This window comes from Varanus komodoensis, unplaced genomic scaffold (assembly GCF_004798865.1).
Source record: "Varanus komodoensis strain SLA01 unplaced genomic scaffold, ASM479886v1 scaffold15, whole genome shotgun sequence".
NCBI classification, from domain to species: domain Eukaryota; kingdom Metazoa; phylum Chordata; class Lepidosauria; order Squamata; family Varanidae; genus Varanus; species Varanus komodoensis.
In genome coordinates, this window is record NW_025335440.1 from 26,671,989 (window position 1) to 26,695,436 (window position 23,448).

A 23,448-nucleotide genomic window follows, 5' to 3' on the forward strand; every position below is an offset into this window, starting at 1 on the left:
AGTTGTGGTCCAAATGTCTCTGAAGGCCACCAGGTTGGGGAAGGCTGACCTACAGAATAAGTCTTCCATTTCATTGTGTTTACTGTTCCCTGACCAACTTTTCTGAAATCTGTATGTATCTGATGAAATAATTGATCTTGTGGCCTTCTCACCCATCACTGAATTGTTCAGGAAAAGATATAAGCTACACAGCTGCTAAGAATGTAGTTATCTACACTGTAACAACTTCTATAACACATCTCCATCTGCTAGTTTAAAATTCCATGTCTGAGATAAATGACCCTGAGATAAACAGGGCTATACCTCTCTTCTCCACCAACTCCCAAAGACCACAGAAGATGAAATGCTTATCTCCAATATCACTGGCCAACAGGCTGTATGAAAAGGAAAGGAGCTAAGAGTTGACCAAAGGAACAAGTGGCTTCTTTCAGATTCACTTACTCTGTCAGCAGATCAATTAAAGGTTTAAAACAAACTGATCAAGAGAAAATAATTCCCGGATAATGAAGCATTTCTTTCCATTTCATCTTCTGGGATATGTGGCCATATAAACAACCATATTATTTTGAGATATGATGTAATGTAGGAATGCACAAGTTAGTACAAGTCCAAGATAAAACACGATAGCAAGCTAAATGGTGGTCCAGATGGGTTTCTGTACAATGTCAAGACTTGGTCAGAATAACAACTGTTTGTGAAATGCTTTATATCTGAAGAAAGCCAAGAATGGATAGATTAAGTTGCAACCTGATTATATAATCAATTTCAGAAGTACAAATGGCTTGTTTTTAGGTCATGCAGACGTGTCATAGCAGGCAGTGTCTCAGAAATGGCCTTTCGTTGGAGAATGCCTCTCTCAAGACCTGTTTTCTCTCCTTGATTGTCAATAAACAGTTGCATTTAAAATAAAATATTTTGTTTTTAAAATCTGATAACCAGTTAACTGGGCACACCCTTAAAACAAGTTGGGGAACTATCCTATGGCTGCTCGACAGAGTCTACAAACAGTCATAGGAGAACTTGGAATTCCAGCCCCAGCCTCAGAAATTTACTCTGAAATTGGAGCAGGGCCTCTAAACAGAAGGCACCCACCTTCTGCCCTTGCACAGCACAGAAAGAACTATTCATGGCTGCAGCTCTAAAGCTGCAAGAGCAACTTCACAGATGGAGTTTTGTGGGTATCCCGGGGGTCAGGAAGAGGAAAAGCTGGGTGCTGCCAACATCCTCTCCTTGGACAAAGCCTTTAGATGGTTGAAATTAGTGGATTCCAAGCCTTTACAATAGATTGTGCTGTTAATCAGTGAATCTAACACACCAAATGAGCAAACATGGCAGCTACAATTATAAAGCTGTCTTGTGCTGAGTCAGACAATTAGTCCAACTGGTTGATTAATGTGTACTCTGACTGGCAGAGGCTCTCTTAAGCCTCATTCCATGATTCTTGATCCTGTATATGGCTGGGATTTTTGGCATTTAAATCAGGCACTCTACCACCAAATGATGTACAGTTAAAGAACAATGTCAGAAGAACTAGCTAGTGTTTCCCCACTGGTTTATGAAATCTGGGTGGTGGATGGAACCAAGGTGCGAATTAATAAAAAGTTGGACCATTTCTCAATACTCCCATTTCTCCACGCAGCTGTGCAGAGAGCTACATGGTTTTGCACAGAAGGCTGAACACACTGTGAGCTGACAGCTGTTTCCTTGATTATGCAGCTGGCACGAAATAAGGGTGCAGCAGCTTGCAAAGTGGTGAAAGCACAATTTATAACCACCTTTCTGCATGCCGTCTTAAAAAGCTGCCTGCTCGGTTGCTTGCAGGAATGTGAAAGGGTGAACTGCCCCCCACCTAGAAGGTTCTTCCAGCATTTTGAGGCAGAATAAAATGACATGGAGTTCATGGTAGTAGTAGCAGCAGTTAGAAGTATTTACACAGAAGAAATCAATTTACAAATACTTCTAGCGATCTTATTTGATTTTCCCAGTCTCTGTGTGCTTTGCTTAATTGGTTCAGTGCTGTTACAGCATACAATCCATTATTCTCTACAATCCCATTTTGTTCCCTTTTTACATCAAGGGTACGAAGGCAATTAGTAGAAAGACACTGATTTTATAAAATTTATTCCCAGAAAAATGCATGTAAAGACATTCTTTCAAGGTACTTACATCTGGTAACGATTCAATGAAGGAGTGTATGTTGGCTGCTTTTGCTACCTCGACAATCTCATCAAATGACACCTTTCTGCTATTGTCACCATAGGCAATGTTGTCGGCAATACTGCAGTCAAACAGGACTGGTTCCTGAGAAACAATCCCAATCTGGGATCGCAACCACTGGATATTGAGTTCCTTTACATTTTGGCCATCCATAACCTGGAACAGAGGAACGGTCTTAGGCAGGGAAACATGAGCATTTCTGAATAATAATACTGTATCAACATTTCTGTGATGTACAGTAGGCAGTAACCAAGTCTGCAGGGTATCATTTGACATTTGAAATGCTCCTTGTTACAAATAGTTCTGAGGAAAATGCATGAAGGAATATGAAAACATGTTTACAAATGTAAAATGGGAGCTACTGAGCTGTGGTGGCTAAGTGCAATAAACCTCACCGAGTTCAGTAAGATTTGCTTCCAGGTGGCTGTGCCTTGGATTGCCATCTGAAGGAGGATATTATGAACCAGGAAGATCATGGTTCAGATCTCCCCTCTTCACTGAACCCACAAGGTGACTCTAAGCCAATGCTTCTCTTTTTGAGTCCAATTACATGTGATACACACACTCCACAATGGGAGCTCTGCACTTTTTCTACTGCAGAGCAGAGCTAGCTGGGGGAGAGGAGCACTGCAGACACACAACATGACGGGGAGAAGGGGATCTACCCCTTTGCCCCATAATACAGTATCAGTCTCCATCAAGCCACTGTGGTTGCCTCTTGGCAGAAGTTCCAGTCCTGGATGGAAAGGGGGAAGAGGAAGAATATATACACAGAAAGCTAAAACTCTGCCCCATTTTGCAATTTACATTGAAAGGACACATCTCAGACAGGGCCATAATCAAGGAGAGGCATGGTTAACCCATGGATAACACCCCTAGAATGGTCCCTCTGTTTTGCCATTACAACCTGCTTGTTCACCTGCCCAGAGGATGGGGATGGTGAGAAGGAGAGCAAGAGATGCCTCTGCCTACTTTCTTTCCGGCTTTCTGTCTGGCAAGTGAGCAAGCAAGTGATGATGACAAGGTGGATGGAGAGCAAAATGGCAGTGAGGAAGCAGTCTCACTGAAGGGGTTCACTGAGGTGGCCTTGCCCAAGGTCCTCCAAAGCCCAGAGCTGGTCCTAGGCCCAGCGAGATGAAGCCGAAAACTACTGCTGCACACTACAGCACCAAAATAAAGCGACTCAGTCAATTCACCACTTCTCCGCTGTGGGGGTCATAGAATCTTTCCAGCAACTGGACCAGGGTGCTCTTGCCGCAGCCACTGCTTCCCACGAGAGCCAGTGTCCATCCCTTCTCGACAGCCACACTCAGTCCTCGGAGCACTGTGACATCTGGCCGGGTCGGGTAGTTGAATGCCACTTTGTTAAATGTTACATTGCCACTAGTACTTTCCTGGAATTAAAGGAATATCCAACTGTTTCAGAAAAATGGCTGAGTGAAATGCTATGAAAAGCAGGGTGTGGGGGCTGCACTGACTTTGATGCTCAAAAGGTATTTGCAACATTCCTTTTTTGAAATTAGAAAATACTGTTCTCGCTCTGCATCTTTCAAACAGTTTCCAGGATTTTCAGCTGCATGAATCTGTGCATCTGATAAGGCACTTGAGGCCAAGGGCTTGACCCTGGCAAGATGTCCTCTCAACTGCTTTCTATCCTTTTATTAAGGAAGTTTTCAGATAGCATGTTCCTGATTGTCTACTAAAGCACAGGTGGATAGAAAGTAGATCTACTGGTAGGTCTTCTGGGTGACTTACTCTCAGTTGTCTAATAAAATGACTCCCCCACCCAAAAACTAAATTATACTGCTGAAATGAAGGAAGCTCAGGGAAACAAGGAATGGATTTTTGTGTGGAAGAATGTGAGCTCCACTCAGTTCTGGCATGGAAAACAAATTCCTGGGCTCAGAAATCTTTAATTCTAAGCATAAAGTATTTGCACCAGGCTAAAACTGGTGGATCTTGGAGGTTCTGGTAAGAAACAGACCTGAAGCCTGCCCCTCATTCATTAAAGCAGCAGATGGTAGATAAATGAGGATCTTGAAGAAGGTGCTACATTTATGCTTGTAGCTCAATCCCTGCTGTGCAAATTGCTCATGGAATGGTGATACTGCAGGAATCGGTATCGGTGTTGTGGATGTGCGGGGCTAGATGGAAAGTTGGTGCAGTCTGATGTCCCAGACTTACTTGCACTACCTGGACTGAGCACATATCCTTTTGGCCATGTGGAATTGCAGAAGTTTTATAGTTGGACTATGAGCAAAGGCTGTGAGTGTACATGCATGTGCAACTACACGGAGATACAGCAGAAAGTACAGCCTGTCCACTTGAAAGGTCAAGGGGGAAGCTGAGATGGGGTTAGTTACATCAGTTGGTCAGCTGGCACCCATTCACAATCCTTGTTTAGTGGATCTAGGCATAAACTGGTCATTAACTGCAGACCCATAAAGCAGCAAAACCAAGTGCTGAAGCCTTCTATAAACTAGAAAATAATGTCCAGGGATCTACTTACAGGTTTTAGTCCTTCATCACTATAATTATCTATTGAGGGTACTCTTTCAAACAGCATGAACATATGAGCTGCAGATATTTTGGCTTTGGCATAGTCTGGTGTAAATGACGCCGTCTGTCCTAGTGCCATGGCACCAAAAACAATGCAGGAGAACACTCTGGAAGTGCAAACCCCCCCAAAAAAAATCATATGTAGGATGTGTTGTTGAGAAGATTAGTCATAATGGCTTTTATGTACATATTTTGTTGGCATCAGCCTAGCACACTGTCTAAGGGGCAATGAAGACATTTCTTTAAACACACAGCTAGCAGCTATGTCTTCATTATTCTAAGGTAAGCACAGGAGAGCCTTAACTGGACCAACACCTTAGTGCAGGGAAGGAGAGCTTTCATCCCTTCCCCCCACCCCACCCTCCATGCCCTCCACCCAGTACTCTGCTCCTGGCCCCGCTCACAGGGCCCATGCTAGTAATTCTGATTGCCAAAAAGGATAGCTTCAAGCAAATGAATCTCTATAGACGGCAGGTGAGGGGTCCCCCCCCTCCCTCCCCCCGCCCCCAGTGTCCTCCTTGCTTGGCAGACCCACACTGCCAGCCCCCATTTTTTCCTCTTCCTGTGGGTGCTTCCAGGCAAGGCTTCATGCCCAGGATTTTGCATGGTGACCGAATGCTGCTGTCTTCCAGCTGTAACAGTCCTGTGTTTTCCTACCACTTCTTCCATCTTTATTTTTACACAGCAAATCCATTAAGGAGAGAAAGATGTGCTTTCTGCACAATGCAGTTTGACTGGCAGCATTTGGAACCCTCCAGCTGGGTTCCAAATGGGTTCAAAATGGCATTGGCATCTGCTGTCAGGTGCCAATGCCGGTGCCAACTGACCATCTTTCTTGTTTTCATTTTTGCTATAACACTACCTGCATGTTTTTGAACTGAATCTTTGTCAGGGTTTTTGAGTGAAATGCTCCACTTTAGCCTAGCATCATGTGCAATAGCACAGTGGCCAAACGTGTGGGTCCAGCCATCTGCAGCTGGGTTGATCTTTATCAGCAAACCAGTCCTAGAAGTTTTCATTTCCATCAGAAGCAGAACTTTTCTACAACTAGAAATGGGTCTTAATTGTCCAATCAAGATTGTCGCACCCAAAAATACTTGTACTACAACAGGGAGAGTTCCCAACTATATATTATTGCTGGAAATCTCCATCCCCCTCTTCGTCCCTACCCAACTATATAGGGATGACTTGCAGCTAAAACCAGAGGGAACGGAGAAGCCCAAGAAGGGTGGCAGAATATGCCATTGCCTCTACTAGTCAAAAAGCTCCAGTGTGCCAACCTCTACGACAAAGCTCCACTACCCCAGTAAGCATTTTTGAACTACCATGAGTGGATCACATGTCCACATTTCTAACATGTTGTGTTTTGGGGTGCACATTACAGATATAAGTTCTCATATATGTGCAAACAAAGACATGGAGAGCAATCCTGGTTAGAAAGATGAGATCTAGCTTCTGATTCATTCTTGTCTTGATGCATGAATTCAGGTCTCTATACAGCTACTTTGAGCTTTTCTTTTTGCATGCCATAAATGGCAATAAGAAATATTTTCATAATACAATAGTTAAATCACAAAACACCTGTAAACAAGCCTTTTTTGAAAAAGCAGATGTACTTACAAGAAAACATTCTTAAATTCTATGTCTCCATTGTCCACAAGATAGGCACCAAATCGAAAACAACCCGCATAGGTAAAGTACATCATTGCTTGGGAAATGCCAAAAGTCAGACCATGAATGTGTGCTTTCCTCACAGAATTCCTGTAATGATGAGAAAAGAAGAGGGCTTGCATACTGCTGTACACATGACAATTTAAAAAATTAAAGTGTGGAAACTCTGAGCTGCCATGGTTGCTTGGGCTTCCAGTAAGAGCAACAGTAAGTAACAACATTTATATTGTTATTTATTTTATATTGTTATTTTTATATTGTTACTACTGTAATTTTCTTCATATTGTGAGCCGCCCCAAGGCTTCGGCAAATGGGGTGGCATATAAATGTCTTAATATAAATAAATAAGTAAGTAAGTAAGTAAGTAAGTAAGTAAGTAAGAGAGGTGGATCTTTGGGTAACTCCAGACTCTGGACCTGTTCTTTCAGAGCAAGTGCAATCCAAGCTAGAACCACTCTATCCAAATATCTCCATCTCCAACCTTGGACACCACTCATCCATAAGGCCTTCATCTTGCCAAGACTCAATGTATTGGTCTTCATGCAGCTCATCATTGAATCTGGACCCTGATCCAAATCTTGAATGGCCTCACTTGGTTCAGGTATCCGGGTGATAGAGCTGTATGTATGTATGTATGTATGTATGTATGTATGTATTTATTTATATCCTGCCTTTTTCCTACGAAGGGCTCAAGGCAGCTTACATCATTCTCCTCCTCCATCTTATCCCCACAACAACAGCCCTGTGAGGTAGGTTGGGCTGAGAGTCTGTGGCTGGCCCAAAGTCACCCAGTTCGCTCCATGGCTGAGCAGGGACTAGAACCAAGATCGTCTGAGTCCTAGTCCCATGCTGTTAACCACTACGCCACACTGGCCCTTAGTGGACTGAGGTCCTTGGCTCCAGATCCCCTAATGCGCCCCAGTGGCTTTGCACAGATGTTTTACAACGTTGGTGACAAAATGGTAGCCTGCAGAACCCCTCAGCACTGATGCCTAGATAGGGTTGGGACCACCCTTGCACAGTGCCTTCAATGCCCAGTTCCTGGACTAAGCCCAGAAGCATAGCATGGCCAACAGTATGGAAAGCCGTTGCGATACTGAGCAAAATCAATGGATCTGCAGTCCCCACATTTCTCTCTCAAGGCCAATTCAGTCTCAGGACCAGGAGAAAGCCCAGATCAAAATAGGTCCGATTGTTATTATCAAAGAGGGCCTACAGTTAGGTATTGGACTAAAAAAAAGTTAATAAACTATTGCAGAATTTTTATGGTTACATCATTTTCCACCTACTTTGTGACACTATTGTATTTAGTTTGGTAAGTTATTGTTGCTTTGGACTTCCTTTTGAAGGAAAAAGCAGGACGCAAACAGGAAAAGGAATGATCCAGAGATTGCTTCTCAATTTGAACATTTTGCCTGCAGTTTTTCATTCACCCTACACGGGCAACTAGATTTCATAAGAGGCAGTACCTGAGTAACAAAGGCAACATCACTGGGTAAAAAGCTGCCTTCTGAGAAGGGAATTCACAAGAACATTCATAGAACATAAAACTTTGGATTCTCAGTATGCTGTTTTTCAAGCTTTTCTACCTAAAACTGTATCTACTTTCAGTTTTATTGCAGACGTGAGATGCAAGCTTTACACAAAGGGGCTTTTCCTTTCTTGCTTTTCTGCTGCATGACCTCTTGGTGCTATTCTGTATCACAACATGATTACAAAAGCAGGAAAATACCTTTCCTTTCACTTTCAGAAGTCATAATTCACTTTTCTTGCTCTAAACAAAATTAGGAAAGTGCTCTTAAAAAGCAGGAGGAAAACTGGAAGGTCACAATGTCATCTAAAGAAGTGTGAAGGAATGAGTAAGAATGACAAGCACGCAATAAATGCCTTATGCAGAAGAAATCCAAGTGTTGAGCAGAAATTCAATATTGGTTACCTGTAAGGTACTATCAAATTTTCTCCATACATGAGTTCAAATTTTCTTTCCTGAGTAAGGGAAACAACAGTTCGGATATTCCCTATTGCTTCTGTTGCAATCTGTAAAAGAGATAAATATTCTTACTTATAGGAAAATAACTTGCTTCTTCATCATACATTTTCTTTCACCAGGAAAGCCTTGGAGGAAACAGCTATCTGTGGTAATAAGAATATGTTCTTAAGATGTGGCACTCCACGGACAGAGTTCTACATAGCTGTTCCCAAGAGGTGATGCTTGTATTGTGGCACAATTGGTTCTGGAGGGCACCCTCAACATCACACCAACACAACTGGGTTTACTCTGGTGGCCATTTCTCTCAAGTCTCCAAAGGGCACTTTGCTGCCACGTAAAAGCACCTCCACTTCATTCCAGCAGGGAGGGGAAGTGGCAGGTGAAGGCTCCACTCCCACTCTGTCCTTTCTATGGCACTGGTTTTCAGGCTTATAAAGAGCTAGTTTCAGGCTGCCAGCCAGCTATCCATGTCCTCTTTCAGGATACGACAGGCTGCAAAGGACTCCCAGAAGACAGTTGCATTTTCTTGTGTGCTTTTATATACCTCAGGGATCCCTGAGCTTGCCGATTCCCCCTCTTGTTTCTCAGTGGTCCTGTTGGCTATTAGAGAGAGTACCTGTCAGCGTCATTTTAATTGTTAACAATATTTGCTTATTTATCTAGCCAGGGCGACTTCTTTTATATTGTTATTTATTTTATATTGTTAATTTTATATTGTTATTTTTGTATTTTATTGTATTTTATTTTGTGCTGTGAGCCGCCCCGAGGCTTCGGCAAGGGTCGGCATAGAAATGTTTTAATAAATAAATAAATAAACTTACCTTCCCTGCATTCTCGAGTTCCTTTTTGTCTTTCTTGGCATGTCCAGACAACATTCTCATTTCAATGAGCCCTCCTATGGCAATGATGGGCACAACAGCCAAGATCAAAAGGGTCAGCTGCCAGCCATACACCAGTGATATGATGATTCCCGTTCCAAGGTTAGCAACATTTTGGGCGATCATGCCTAGCCTGGCCCCTGTAGCCTGGCGAGAGGGGCAAAAAGCAATGTGCATTCATCATTAAGGGTGGCCTGCAAGGACCCATTATTAACCAGATCTGATGCTTGATACTGGCTATTTCATCAGTGAAGCCAATGACTGTTCCGACTGAGTGGCAGCGGCTTTCCAACTTTCTGTGCAAGCTCTGCCTAGAGATGCTGCAAACTGGACCTGGTATTCAGCATGTTACGTATGTGCTCTACTATTGAGTATAGCCCTCTCAAGCTGAAGCTTTCAGTGCTTAGCTCTGGAACAGGGTTTTGGATCTTTTAACACACGTTTTCCTTTTTGGCAGGTGTTACCCAGCTTTTAAGGCCAATATCCAAATTTTGCCTTCATCTGGGCCAATGCAGCTTCACTGGATGGTCAATTGAAATAAAGGATTTGACAGTGTAGCAGGAATGTTGTGAAACCTCCTTCTTCATGTTTGCTTTCTCTTCTTCCACCTGTTCCACTTCTTAGGAATATTCAAGGGAAAGAACTGCTTGCATTGCCCTGCTTGCTCTTAGGAGGGTTCTTGTGTCTTGGGAAAGGGCACAGAAGATCTTAGAATCTCCCGAGGTTCTGAATATTACCTTAACCTTAGCTAAGTCTTGCAATGCACCACTGGCTTTGAAGTGACACTTTGAAGAATACAGATCATGGGCAGGATGCTGCAGCCTTTCATGAAACAGCTGCTGTGAGAGAGGATTGTCTGAACACAGCACACAATTCTGTTCTCCTTGCATTGTGTGCGTGAGGTTTCCAGCTCAGCAGCACTGTAATTAAGACATTGCTATTAAAATTTGTGCTACTTGACAGTTCAGTGTAAGAGCACACAAACAGAGCTCATCTATATTCTGGAAGTTATCTACTGTGCAGTTTTAGCAGCAGTTCTTAATTGTCTTTTAATTGGCTCCTTAATACATTCAAGCTAAGCAGAAGATAACACAATTAGAATTTACAGGCTGAGTAGAGTAATTTCTCAAGCCTTAAAGCTAGAGAGCTGGAAGTCTCTTACAGCACTATTCTATGAATATTAAGACAGGAAAACATCCTACAACTCTCAGCATTCTCTTTTTCTTGTTGAAATGCGCATAGGATGGTGCTCCGAAATAGTTAGGCTTTTAATCAGAATGCGGCTTGAATGGACACAAATATTAAACTATTCCTTCTGGTGCTCTACTTTCCGCTTTTCCAACAAGTGAAGTTGCAGGGTAGGAGTTCGCACCTTGATTTCAAGCCTGGGAGTGCCTTTGTTTGGATCCACAAAGACAACCAGGTATGCCCTTATACTGTCTCAGCATGTCACTGGCCTGACCCATGAACGTGGACACACTCTGGACCTGGTTTTCTCAACAGGACAGGAAGAGGGGGATCTGAGCGTGAGGAACTTGTGTCTGACACCCCTGTCATGGTCAGATCACTTCCTCGTGAAGTTTGAGCTCGAGAGCGGCCTTTCCCTCTGTAAGGGTGCGGACCCGATTGTGTTGGTCTGCCCCCGGAGCCGGATGGATCCAGATGGATTTCTGAAGGCCCTGGGGGAATTTCCAGTTGATAAGGCTGGTGCTCCTGTTGATGCCTTGGTCGAACTGTGGAATGGGGAAATGACCAGGGCTATTGACATGATCGCTCTTAAGCGTCCTCTTCCACCAAGCAGAGCCCGCTCATCCCCTGGTATACACCCGAACTACGGGCTATAAAGCAGGCTGGGAGACATCTAGAACGTAGGTGAAGGAAATCACGGGATGAATCTGACCGAACACACTTAAGAGCCCATTATCGGGCCTATGCTGTGGCAGTGAGGGTGGTGAAGAAGAAATTCTTCTCTGCTTCCATTGCCTCCTCACAATGCCATCCGGCGGAGCTCTTTCGGGTGGTACAGGGGCTGGTTTATCCAGGCCCAAAAAAAGATCTCGTGCCACCCTCGACAGCCCGCTGTGATGACTTCGCCAAGCATTTCAAGGAGAAAATCGCTCAGATTCGTCACGAGCTGGACTCCACTAGTGATTCAGAACCTTCTGGGGAGGTGCCAATGTTGCCATCTGGTCCACGATTGATGGATGAATTTCAGTTGTTGCGGTCTGATAATGTGGAAAAAGTGCTTGGAGAAGTACGTCCTACCACCTGCTTACTGGACCCTTGCCCATCTTGGCTACTCAAGAAAGCCAAGGATGGGATAGGAACCTGGATCCTGGAGGTTGTCAAGGCCTCTCTAAGGGACGGCCGGGTACCTGCCCCTTTAAAGGAGGAGGTAGTCTGGCCAGTCCTAAAGAAGGCATCCCTCGATCCAGAAATGGCCGCCAATTATAGACCAGTGGCCAACATCCCGTTCTTGGGCAAGGTGTTAGAGCGGGTGGTGGTGGGACAACTCCAGGCACTCTCAATGGCCGATTCCAGAAGGTGGTGCTGGGGGACTATGGCTCTGTGCCATGGCAGTTATGCCATGGAGTTCCACAGGGGTCCATTTTGTCCCCCTTGCTATTCAACTACATGAAACTGCTGGGAGAGGTCATTAGGAGGTGTGGGCTGAGGAATCATCAGTACACTGATGATACCCAGGTCTACCTCTCGTTTTCAACCAATCCAGGTGAGGTAATGGCTGTGCTGAACCGGTGCCTGGCCGAGGTAATGGGCTGGATGAGGGCCAATAAACTCAATCCAGAAAAGACAGAGGTCCTTTTGGTAGGTGGTTCAGGCTTCGGGGTGGGGGACCTGGACCTTGTCCTAAATGGGGTTGCACTCCCTCTTAGGGACATGGTTTGCAGCTTGGGAGTGCTCCTCAACCCTGAGCTGTCATTAGAAGCTCAGGTGACGGCGGTGGCGAGGAGCGCTTTCCTTCGGCTTCGGCTGATCCATCAGCTGCGTCCCTACCTGGAGAACGATTGCCTGGCGACAGTGGCACATGCACTGGTAACTTCCTTAGACTTCTGTAACGCGCTCTACGTGGGGCTACCCTTGAATACGGTCCGGATACTTCAACTGGTGCAAAACAGAGCTGCCAGGTTGCTGACGGGGACTGGGTGTTGTGCTCATATAACCCCAGTTCTCCGTCAGCTTTACTGGCTCCCCATTGAAGTCCGGGCCCAATTCAAGGTGTTGGTTATCACCTATAAAGCCCTCAATGGCTTGGGACCTGGTTATCTAAAGGAGCGCTTGCATCCATATATGCCCTCCCGCCCCTTGAGATCAGCAGCAGAGGCCCTTCTCCGGGAACCCTCCGTGAAAGGTACCCGGAGGAGGGCCTTCTCTGCGATGGCGCCCCCCCATGGAATGCGCTCCCCAGAGAGGTCTGCCTGATGCCATCGTTATTTGTTTTTTATTTAAAAGTTATTTTAATTGTTAATTTATTGATTGTATTTATTGGGTTTTTATGTACGTGCTGAGATATTTCCGTTTTTTTAAGTCTAATTATATAATTGTTTATTTATGTTGTAAGCTGCCCCAAGGCTTTTTGCAAATGGGGCGGCATAAAAATGGTTTAAATAAATAAATAAATAAATACAGATGGCAACAAACCACAACATATTACAGTTCTAAGGGTATTATGGAGTATCATAATTAGCAATGTGTGCAGAAGGCTTGGGAGTGGGAATCCATCTGATTTCCTTGGTTTGGTTCCCTGGATTCTGGCCCACCTTCTCCCTGCCCTAAGTCCTCCTTGCGCTGAGTGTTCACGTGGGCGTCCAGCAGGAAGCAAGACCACAAGGCTGGCTTGCACACAGGCTGCCTGCACCCCCACTGTGCAAGCCGAGTTCTGTTCCCATGCACATGACTCGCGGGGTTTGTGTATCTTGTGCATTTTGCACAAAAAATTGCTTACTTTGCACAAAGATGCTCCAACCTTTCCCAAACATCTGTGGGCTTATTCTTGGCTTGGCTCTCTTGCTGGCCAGGGCTGAGAATGGCAGGGGAAATCCAGCGAGTGCAAGAGCGCCAGATGCCAGCCTGATCTCCGCACCCCTTGTGTTAATATCTAACACTGAACAGCTTGGGATGACTGCAGCAGCAGTGGCAGCAGAAAGGAAGCAGGAGGGGTTTCTGCTTTCTATTCTCTCCAACCCCTCATCATCTGCAAAGCAGAAATTCTGCTTGTCACCTCACAGTAAGCTGCACATTCACAGCTTTAGCAGAGAAAAAGGAGATAAGGATGGTGTAATTTCTGTTAGGCTGATACAACGGAGCCTGCAAAGCCAGAGGCTTTTCTGAGGCAACCCATCCTCTTGCTGCCTGTGAGCTTCTGCAAACGCAGAGACCTACGCAGAAACGCAGAGACTGCAGCAGAGCTCTCCACTGTTGCCAGACTTGTGCCATGCATTTTGCCTAGACAGCTGTTTTTGGCCATCTAGGTAAGTGGCAGGGGGAGGAGGGAAAGAGAGAAAGAGGCTGGAGTGCTGATGGGAACCAGTGGGAGCCCTTGGCCCTCGCCTTCTCCCCTCCCTGCTCTCCCCCTCCCCCCACATGCCTGTCTTGCCCTTCTGACACCTAGTTTCTGGGAAGGAGTGTCAAGCTGTGGGCAGGGTAATTTTCAGGATCCTGGAGCTGGGACTCCAGATACTCCTTAAACTTCCCAGGTGATGTCAGAAAGCCTTAGGATTGACTCCTAAAGCTATTAGTTTACAGTACTTACACCCTTTACTTCAGAAGCATCATGAGCAAGTCGTGCAGTCAATGCTCCAGTGCTGTTTTTAGGGTCATCAAACCAGCCAATGTCCTATAATACATAATACATCTTAAGGTGCAACAATCCACACATTTTACATATAGCAAAGAGCAACTGAACACTAGTAAGAAATCTAGCAGGAGCTATAACATTTAGTGTCTAAGTTGTCATATTTGTCATGATATTTTAAAACCTCAAGAAAGGTATCAACATCATTCATTTGTATTAGAGTTTTAGAGCTGGAGTCTTGTGGCAGCGCTACATTACAGACCCTTTAATTTATAGGGGAGCACCGTTTCAGTGCTCATATAAAATGCATTTATCACAGGTGGGGGCAGATGAACTCAGTGTGATTTCTGCTTCTTGAGAATGTGATCTTGTGCCACACACTAATGCCGTTGTGGGAGAAGTTGGAGGAGTTGGAATGGGGTTGTGCACAGGGAAATGGCTCTTTCAATTCCATTTCTTTTTGTGTTTGCTTTCAGTTTAATTAGTACAATTCAGTGAAGGGGTGGAGATTCTTTTTCAAAAAGTGAAGAATAGTAAATGGCAGCCTGCCATTTCAAAAAAGAAAAAAAATGGAGGAGGAAAAGGGTGAGGAGAGAACTGATGAAGGCCGCCCTGCTTACTGCTGCCTCCTCTCATGGACTGATACTGGAAGGACCAGTACTCAAAAGCAATTCCCAGAAGGCAAGCGCAGACCCTCTCCTATGCTGATTTTGCCCCAAGTTAGCTCCACTGAAGTCAATGTGATTTGCTTCAGGGTAAGGCCATTGAAAATAATGTGGCTCTCTTCTAGAAGACATCTCTGTTCATGCTTGAAAAGACATTGCACACCTTAATTTTTCAAAGGACACAGAAGGGTGGGGGAAGCAGCACTGCATTTACGCTCAAGTTCACCTGGGCAAGTCAAAAAGAAAGAAGCTGGGAGGGAGGCCCCAGCACAACCGAAGGCTCTCCTCAGAGTTGCTGCTGTTTTCCTAAAACCTAGAGAGGGCCCTTCCAGCTCCCCCGCGGCACACAAGCCACGGCCCCCAGAATGGTGTTGCGAGTTTAACACACACCAGTATTTATGCCAGGGGAAAGCTGCAATATAGAACAGTCTCATGATACAGCTAATCTGAAGAAACCCAGGATGTAATGGCAGTAGGAGCAAGAAGTGGTTGGGGTGACTGTCAGTGATGCGCCAAAAAAATGCTGGTAAAATGCTTGGGGTGCAATAGCACTCATCCCACGATTCTAATGAAGTCAACCTGCTCTTGCCTGCTCCAGTACAACTGAGTGGATTCATCACGGTTTTGTGAATTCCAAGTCCAAACATTTTGGCTGGTATTCAGGCAGTTACTTCCCAGCTTGCAGGGATATTTTGTTTTCCCTCTGAACAGTCATATCGACTCTTTGGACACTTTCCAAATGATTTACATGGGCATTGAGAGCACAATGCAACCCCCTACCACCTCCAGAGGCAGCGAACTACACTGGCGATTCCCTGGATACAAGCTGCAGAACAGGTGCTGTACTGCGCCGCATTGATGGCACACTTGAACGCTGCAACCCACCAAGTGAGCTGGCAGAGGAGAAACATTAAAATGAGCAGATCGGTCTCTTCCTCCTACCTGTCTAAGTATTGCCTTGAATCCCATGTAACGAAGCTTCATTGTAAGGATCTCTCCAGCTCTGCCAAAGGTGAACCCCTGAAAGAAAATGTTTCTGCGTGATTAGGCTGCATTCTGCAGCAGAGCAAAGGAGAGCATGGGCAGCAGCCCAGCTCAGCTCTCTTGCATCCTTTGGACAAAAAAACCAGGTGCTGAAGCAAACCGTAGTTCTGCCGGGCTTGGTGTGTCACTCCCTCCCATGTCTACTGTCCCCTGCACCCCCAGCTTGAACTGGGTTCCTGAAGTACATCTAATGAGGCTTCACTACTTGGCAAAATTACCCAAGCCACTGGTGTGATTAAGCTATTAAGTCTTGTGGGTATTGCTTTCTTGTCACTGGAAGCAAGTCATACAGATGTATCATTTGGGCCAAAGAATTCAAAACAACAAGTTGTACCAACATCGCAGCCAAGCACAATGTTTTCCAGAAACAAATGCCTATTTTCTTAGAGAGCCACACAAGTATTGCCCCAGTCTATCATCATCTTACAATAATATTTCTCCAATGATGAATTTGATCCAATATTCAGAACAGTGGCTTTGTATGGAAATGGTAAAACTATTTCAAGAGAGGTATACTGTTATTATTCTGGTTTCAGAATGTTTCTTCTGTTCTCAAGGCCCAAACCAAGCTGATTTGTTTTTTCTGGTAGGACTTGGTATTCTGGTTTGATTTGAAGCATGCTAGCTGTGGAATGCTGGGAATTGTAAGGTTCCTTCCTACATAAAATGCATAGCATTCTGATCCAAGTTGTTGAAGATGTAGGCATGGTGTTTGAACCAGCTTTAGTCATTCCTTGAGTAGACCCACTGAAACCAATGGGACTCCATTTGGTCATAATTAACTCCCATTCATTTCAATTAGACTACTGTACACATGACCTATTCATGTATTCAGCATATTGGAAAAATCACAGTTGTTCACTGCAATGCCTTAAAAATGGTGTTGTTTTGTCCACTTATTAAATATATCACTACAATTTCAACAACAAAACTATATACTGCACATTCCCAGTTCAAATTCACTATACTGAGTGCCTTGTGAAATTAAAACATATCTACTATTTTTCTGCAATAAGAAACAAGCAACTAATAGATATACTCGTAGAATTAAATGCACAACATTGAATCCTCTTCAAAAACTGGCTTAATTTTTTAAAATTCAAAGTAATCATTTTTCTTTGAAGCCAAATTAAAAGAAAGAGTTGTGCTTTCAGAATGCACCCAAGCATCATAAGAGCAAAAGACATCAAAACCCACCTGAAGGAAAAATGTTACAAAGGAAATGATCCCAAGTCCTAAGAAAAGCAACGCATACATGTTGCTCTTTTCTCGTACAGTTTTAGGGTCTTGTATTGCAAAAATCTACGGAAGAAGAATCTAAATGTTAATTAAGGTGCCTTAGCTATAGTGAAACTCTTTTGTTAATATGCAGTCTAATGAGGCCTCCCATAACTCTCCAAACACAGATCACAGGCACGGCGGGCAAGAGGAGTGCATGGGCGAAGGCTGCCTCTGTGCTCTTCTCACCCTGCACACGCTTTGGGGCACCGGGAAAAGAGCTCTAAAGAGTTTTGCAGGATGAGAGGAGCATAGGGAATTTCTCATGTCATGGCACGTCTTGCTCCTCCCCTACCTCTCCCCAAATCCTGAAGTTGCGTCTGCAGACTCTGAGGTCAACCACTGAGGTTCTTTCCACAATGTCTGTGAAGGTGGGGGCAGGGCACTATGCAGTCCCAGTCCCAGCTCCGAACCTGGAGCACATTTCCAAGTTTGGAACTGGGACTCCATTATCCTATGGTTACCTTGACAGCATCTAGAGGCCACAGGGCTGCACTGCTTGGCACAAAATGCTCAATATAAGCTTCACAATAATCCAAGCGGTCAAGGACATGAATTACTGCTTAGACAGTGCACATCAATAAGTCTAAAGTATTCCATCTCGGATTGATTTTGCTCAGAAATATATTTCTCACAATGTGTTTGCAGTTCCCCTATTGAGACCTCAGGTGCTTCTAGATGAGGCGCTAATCATGCATCCGTCCTGCCTCATTTGTAGAATTGTATGGGAGATCCAGTCATCATTTCTATAAGTAATCATCCTATGCATTCCCACTTCTTGCATCTTTTTCTTTCCACAAAAATGTTAAGGATATAAAATACTAATGAGGAAAAGGTGAGAGAGTTGTACCATATCTTTTCATGGGTAACATTAGGTCACATCCATTTTGACACATCCTGTATAACCCTGCTAAAGAGACATAAGGTGCTTCCAGATGGGGATTCATAGTGCTATCAAATACATAGTGCTATCAAATTGTGCAATTCTGTATTTTCTTTCCTATGTATTCTTTGTGGAAAGAAAAAAAAGGAAGATGGAGTCTCCAGGGATTGGGTGACATAGATATGTGAGCACCCTCTCCCATGTCTGGTCTGTCTAATGGCAATGGGGTGGGCACCATCAACTCTGACACTTTTCCCTTCCTCCCAGCAGGACACACTCTATCCTTGATGGTGTTGATACATCTATTGAAAACATATTAATATACCTAGGCATGTGTGGATTAAGGCACTAATACCTAGCTTAGCGAATTTTCTTTATTTTTGTCTTTTGTCTTTTGTATTTTATTTCAGTTGTTGTTTTAATGCAGTTTGTAAAGTGCACTGTGATTTCATCATGGAGGCTGGATCACCACCACCAATTTCATCCCTAAAGCTTTCTGAGAGGCGTATGACAAACAATGAAGTGCAATGAAATATAAATAAGGAAAAATCATAATATTTCCCTGGATGGGTATTATAGACCAGCACATCAGCACACTGCACTGGGCAAGGCAGGGATAACTGTTCAGCATGGGACAGCTGCTATGGAAGAACTGACCCCTATTTCCATTTGTCACACAGTTCTCACAACAAAGTTCTCTCCAGTCTTTAAGGATCAATGTTAACGTGACATTTCCCTACTTTTTACTGTAATTCTGGAGTAGACCTGAGAAACAGACCTTGCAGTATACTCACCCCAATGATTTCTGAGAATATTATTGAAAATGCCGGTTGCAGGACTCCGTTGATTATTGCACTAAGTGTGCCCACCAAGAAGTACGGCCATTCAGATTGATTTAGCTTCATAATTTTCAGAAACGAGACTGGGGGCACATTTGCATCCTAGAACACAGACATAGGTTTCATGTGGTTTACTGTGCTTCCTTTCATAAAAATGGAAGCACAGCCAGCCTGTTTTCACACAGGAGGGGGAGGCTACCTCAGTAGGTGCCACGAAAGTTGGTGGAGGGAACCAATGTTGCTTGCTGCTGTTCTGTTGCTACCAAGTGGGGATCACTTCTAATAAAGAAGCTGCAGCTCCTGAAGTTATAGTACAATGAAAAGCATAAGAAGGAAGATGGAAAACCAGAAAATCAGTAGTGAGAGACTTGCATAGGAAAGAAAGAAAGCACAACATAACAGGGAAGAAAAGACAACCAGTCTGCAACAGATAGAGTAGGACCTGTACATGCTTGTCCTAGGACAAAAAGGGAGTATTCCTGAGCCACATTCAAGCGGTAACTGCCATCGCTATGTAGCTGAAATGGCACCAATCAGCAGAGGTCTCAGCAGGCCTGGGGAAACCGCAGGGCTTGTAGAAGTGCAAAGAATCAGAAGAGGTGGGAGGCAGGAGAACTGGGCGTGGGGGTTGGAACACAAAAGCAGCGCCGTGAGTACTGGGCATGTTCAGGGGACATGGAATGCTGATTTGCTCAGGGAAAGAATGGAAAACCAGGTGGGAGAGGGCACAGAACGGTGTATCACGGGCTTGGCTGGCTGGCTGGAGGCACAATGTCATGCATGTTTGGATATACACATGCCCTCGAGCTTCAAGCATGCTACATCACACTGTGAGCTGTAAGGCTTATGTTTAAAAAGGACTGTGCCCTGAATCAGTGAACAGGCATGATTTATACTGCAACATTTTGCTGTAAATTCCACCTTCATAATTACCATATTAGCATCATTGCAACTGAAACATGAAGGTTTAAAGCTAAGACACTTACGGGTTGAACAGTTTGAACCTCAAGGCCTTCATTTTGTGTTTCTGGCTTTTTGACGCTCCTGCGAGTTGAACGCCTTTTCAATCCATTCGGTAGGGAGTCTTTGAATACTTCACCTGATGTGTGTTTTGGGGAACTGGGCTCATCTTCATCTTCTGACTGAAACTCAGTTTCAATTGACTGAAATGGGGAACAGACACTTTGAAAAGGTTTTGAATCTCCCCAACCCTTACTGAACATGGGTTGAAGTCCCTACCTAAGAACTAAGGAGAGGGCCACTTGGCCAAGTGTACAGTCTGCTTTGAACTGATAGTCAGGCATTCAAAAATGATACAATAAGAAACGCATAATGATAGAAAGGGATTTTGGCTAACCTCAGTGCTTTCTCACATGCAAAGAGCAACACTCCCTATGAGGAAACCACAATGGTGGTCAAAGAACTGAGGGAACAGGCAGGAAGTTTTCCCAAACTGCATCTCCCCACAAATGCAAAGGCCATATGGGTAATTCACACAGACCACAAATAAGAACCATGTACAACTTCTTGGCCCCACTAAAAGAAAAGCAGGTATAAATATAATGAACACACAGTTCAAGAGAACTGATTGTGCACAAAAAAGAAGTAAATGAATGACTACCTGCATATTAACAAGTTTGAAATAAACTCCTCTCTTTTCCATTAGTTCACTATGAGACCCTTGCTCTGTGATGACACCATTTTCAAAAGCAGCGATAACATCGGCGTTTCGAACTGTAGACAAACGATGGGCTATGACGATCGTTGTGCGACCTTCCCTGACCTAAAAGGACAAGTCAAGGGGATTTCTTTGAGGATCGCACAATTAACACACATCACAAATTCACCTTACTTTCTTAACAAAAAGATACTGGGCAAAATTTGGAATTGTCCAAATGCAAATCATGCCGCTTTTCAGCACTGAATCTGACCCTTCTACCTGCAAGCATCTCACAGTGATGCCTTCTGCCCTGCAACTTTGCCCAACAGAGGGGCACTCTGCACATGTTCAGGGCTTCTTCCTTTGTTCATTTGTGTGCCATTGCATTAAACACACTGGTCCCCAGCATTTTCAGGATATAAGGTATCATTGCCAGTTGAATGATTATTCAACTGCACTGCAACTTGGCAAGAGGGTTTGATTTGCTCAGGGCCAGGAGCAGAAGGGCTGGCTGATCAGGCTGACAAACCTGAATCACTCACACTTGTAATCTGATAACGCGCATCACCAATGTGGCCTGCAGCCTTGCCTGGGCAAACGATGGGAAGAATTTCACAGCTAGCCAACAGAGGGGCTGCAGCTCAGAGCACCTGCTGTGCTCATGGCGGGTCCCAGGTTTCATCCACAGCATCTCTGGGTAGAGCAGGAGAAACCTCTGCCTGAATCTTGGCAAGCTGCTGTCAATAAGTGTTGGCAGTGCCAGGCTAGATGAGTCTGTGCAAGGCAACTGGTTGTGTTCCAATCCCTTCTTAAAATGCAGCACTGAGTATTCATTAGTTCAGTGCTTTAAAAAACCCTAATTACTACCTTGTTATCATGTTTATGAATCTTTTATTTCTGTTAATAGGAAAACATTCCTCCACTGGGAACATTCCTGAGCACGCCTAGCACAGCAAGTAATTAACCCAAATGTTTAACTAATTTTCTCTCTCCCTTCCAATATCCTGAAGAGGGGCTGTTGCCATCCTTTTTTACGCTTTGGTCCTTAAAAGGAATCAGGCAGCAGCTTTTAGGAATCTTCTTCTAGACTGTTTCAGAAAATCCATCAGGATCTCCTGTAAGTACTGCTTATTGGTTCGGATGACAGTCCATCTTCAACCCAAACCATAGTTTTGGTTTAACTTTCAAAATTGTCTTTTCTAAGAAGAAATGCACACACAGGATGCAGGGTAGTATTTGTTTTTAAAACTAATTTAAGCTGCTTGCTGCATTGAGGGCAGGCATGTATCTTATTTCAAAGGGGGCAGTCCTCTTTTCACAGGAATTCTCTGTTCAGGGGACTGTCAAGCTTTCTCAGAAGGAAGGGCACCGGGGCCTTCAGTCTGCCCATCAGCAGTCAACACCAGGACTACAGACATCTGGTCACAGTCTTATTCCCAATATCTATTATACTTTGCATCTATACACGTCAATTAGCGCATGCACATTTTATGCAAAGCAGTGTCCTCTCTTGCTCTTTTACTTTGGTAAAGCATTCCTTCTCCTCTTTTTTCCTCAGTGAGTAAGTGGCCATCCTAGTTGAATCTAGCAAAGCTTTGTACAAATGCAGCACAGCTCCTTGCATGCTGGAGGTGGTCCTGTCTGGCTACTGCTTCACACAGCCTGTACTAAAGCTCTTTGCAAGGATCCAGAGCCCTCAGGAAAGGGACTCTTTCTCCAGGAGTGAGCAGGAAAGCCCTGCTGAGAGAACTTCAGCACGCTGAACGTTCACTGAATTGGACCTCACTACTGAATTGGACAATGAAATGCCCACAATATAAGTCAGGGAAACTGAGGGCCCTCCACATGGCTTGGTCTACACTTCCCATTATGCTCCCATCATCGAGCATGCTGGCTGAGGCATATTGCAGGCCAAAGCACCCAGAGGACATCCATAGCCCATCCCTGATATGAGGCCTGCAGATGAGGACGGACCTTGTCCAGTGCTGCCTGCACCACAGCTTCACTTTCAGTATCCAAAGCGGACGTCGCCTCATCCAGCAGCAGGACCTTGGGATTCCGAACAAGGGCCCGGGCAATCGCGATCCTCTGCTTCTGTCCTCCACTTAGTTGGGCCCCCCTTTCCCCCACCACTGTGTCAAACTTCTGCAAGACAGAAACACATGCATGGATTTATCGATACCTATCCAGACCAGTAAATGCTGCTGCTGCTGGGATCTTCCAGAAAATTCTCTGTGTTCCATACCTGTTGGTCTTTTTTAAAAATTTCCCATTCACTTCTAAGTTGCACAAGTAGGGTGGACAGGCCTAACCATGAGTCACTGAAGAGAATGCATGGTCTTCCGCTCTCACCCTCAACTTTCTCCCTCTTCCCATTGTCACTCTTTGTGCTTAATTTCAATGCAGGCTGGTTGCTCCAATGTAAGCGGGTCAGTGTGCCCAGTCCAGATTTTAGACTGACCTTCTAATGAGCACACACGGTAGGGAGCCCTATCTTCCAAACAGATTCAGCACCATGGATAGCTTTCGACAGCTCAGACTGAAATCTAGGGCAGAGATCCTGCTCCACTGATCTTGCAGCCACAAACCTTGGTGTCAATTTTCAGCTCCATGGACGAATTGCTTCCTTTTTGTATGTTGTTGTGTAAAGCACTGATGGTGCAAGATAAATCAGGACTTCCTGTTTTAGGGCTTTACGGAGTTTTTCAGATTTCAGCCCTCTCCCACAAATGGTGGTTGTTTTGTTAGAGAAAACTGTGTCTTCCTCAACCTGATGCCTTTCAGATTTCAACTCCTATCAGCACCAGCCAGGATGGCAATGGTCAGTAATGCTGGGAGTCGTAGTCCAACACATCCGAAGGGCACCAGATTTAAGAAGGTTAGTGTAGCTTCATTCCCATGCAATATTTATCTATCAGAGTTTTGGCACGTAAGGCATTAGATTCCCTGAA

General features: G+C 44.5%; 2 protein-coding genes across 6 annotated transcripts in view; one reads left to right on the top strand and one right to left on the bottom strand.

Annotated features, from left to right (window-relative positions):
• CROT (carnitine O-octanoyltransferase) overlaps positions 1–7,054 on the top strand; it is a 31,752-nt gene extending 24,698 nt beyond the window's left edge. For 2 of the 5 annotated variants that reach the window (XM_044424633.1, XM_044424638.1), the window contains exons 18-19: positions 6,533–6,654; positions 6,876–7,054. In XM_044424633.1, the coding sequence (XP_044280568.1) occupies positions 6,533–6,593 (61 nt within the window). In that variant the 3' untranslated portion in view covers positions 6,594–6,654; positions 6,876–7,054. The remainder of the gene's footprint in view (positions 1–6,532; positions 6,655–6,875) is intronic. The other 3 variants (XM_044424637.1, XM_044424636.1, XM_044424635.1) reach the window with 3 other exon arrangements.
• Positions 3,460–23,448, bottom strand: part of ABCB1 (ATP binding cassette subfamily B member 1) — a 42,116-nt gene continuing 22,127 nt past the window's right edge. Inside the window, exons 14-24 of the mRNA XM_044424632.1 lie at positions 22,472–22,642; positions 20,459–20,620; positions 19,824–20,000; positions 18,793–18,939; positions 17,035–17,139; positions 15,736–15,813; positions 14,087–14,170; positions 9,259–9,462; positions 8,384–8,484; positions 6,397–6,537; positions 3,460–3,611 (exon numbers count right to left, since the gene is read on the bottom strand). Of these exons, the coding sequence (XP_044280567.1) occupies positions 3,590–3,611; positions 6,397–6,537; positions 8,384–8,484; positions 9,259–9,462; positions 14,087–14,170; positions 15,736–15,813; positions 17,035–17,139; positions 18,793–18,939; positions 19,824–20,000; positions 20,459–20,620; positions 22,472–22,642 (1,392 nt within the window). The 3' untranslated portion in view covers positions 3,460–3,589. The remainder of the gene's footprint in view (positions 3,612–6,396; positions 6,538–8,383; positions 8,485–9,258; positions 9,463–14,086; positions 14,171–15,735; positions 15,814–17,034; positions 17,140–18,792; positions 18,940–19,823; positions 20,001–20,458; positions 20,621–22,471; positions 22,643–23,448) is intronic.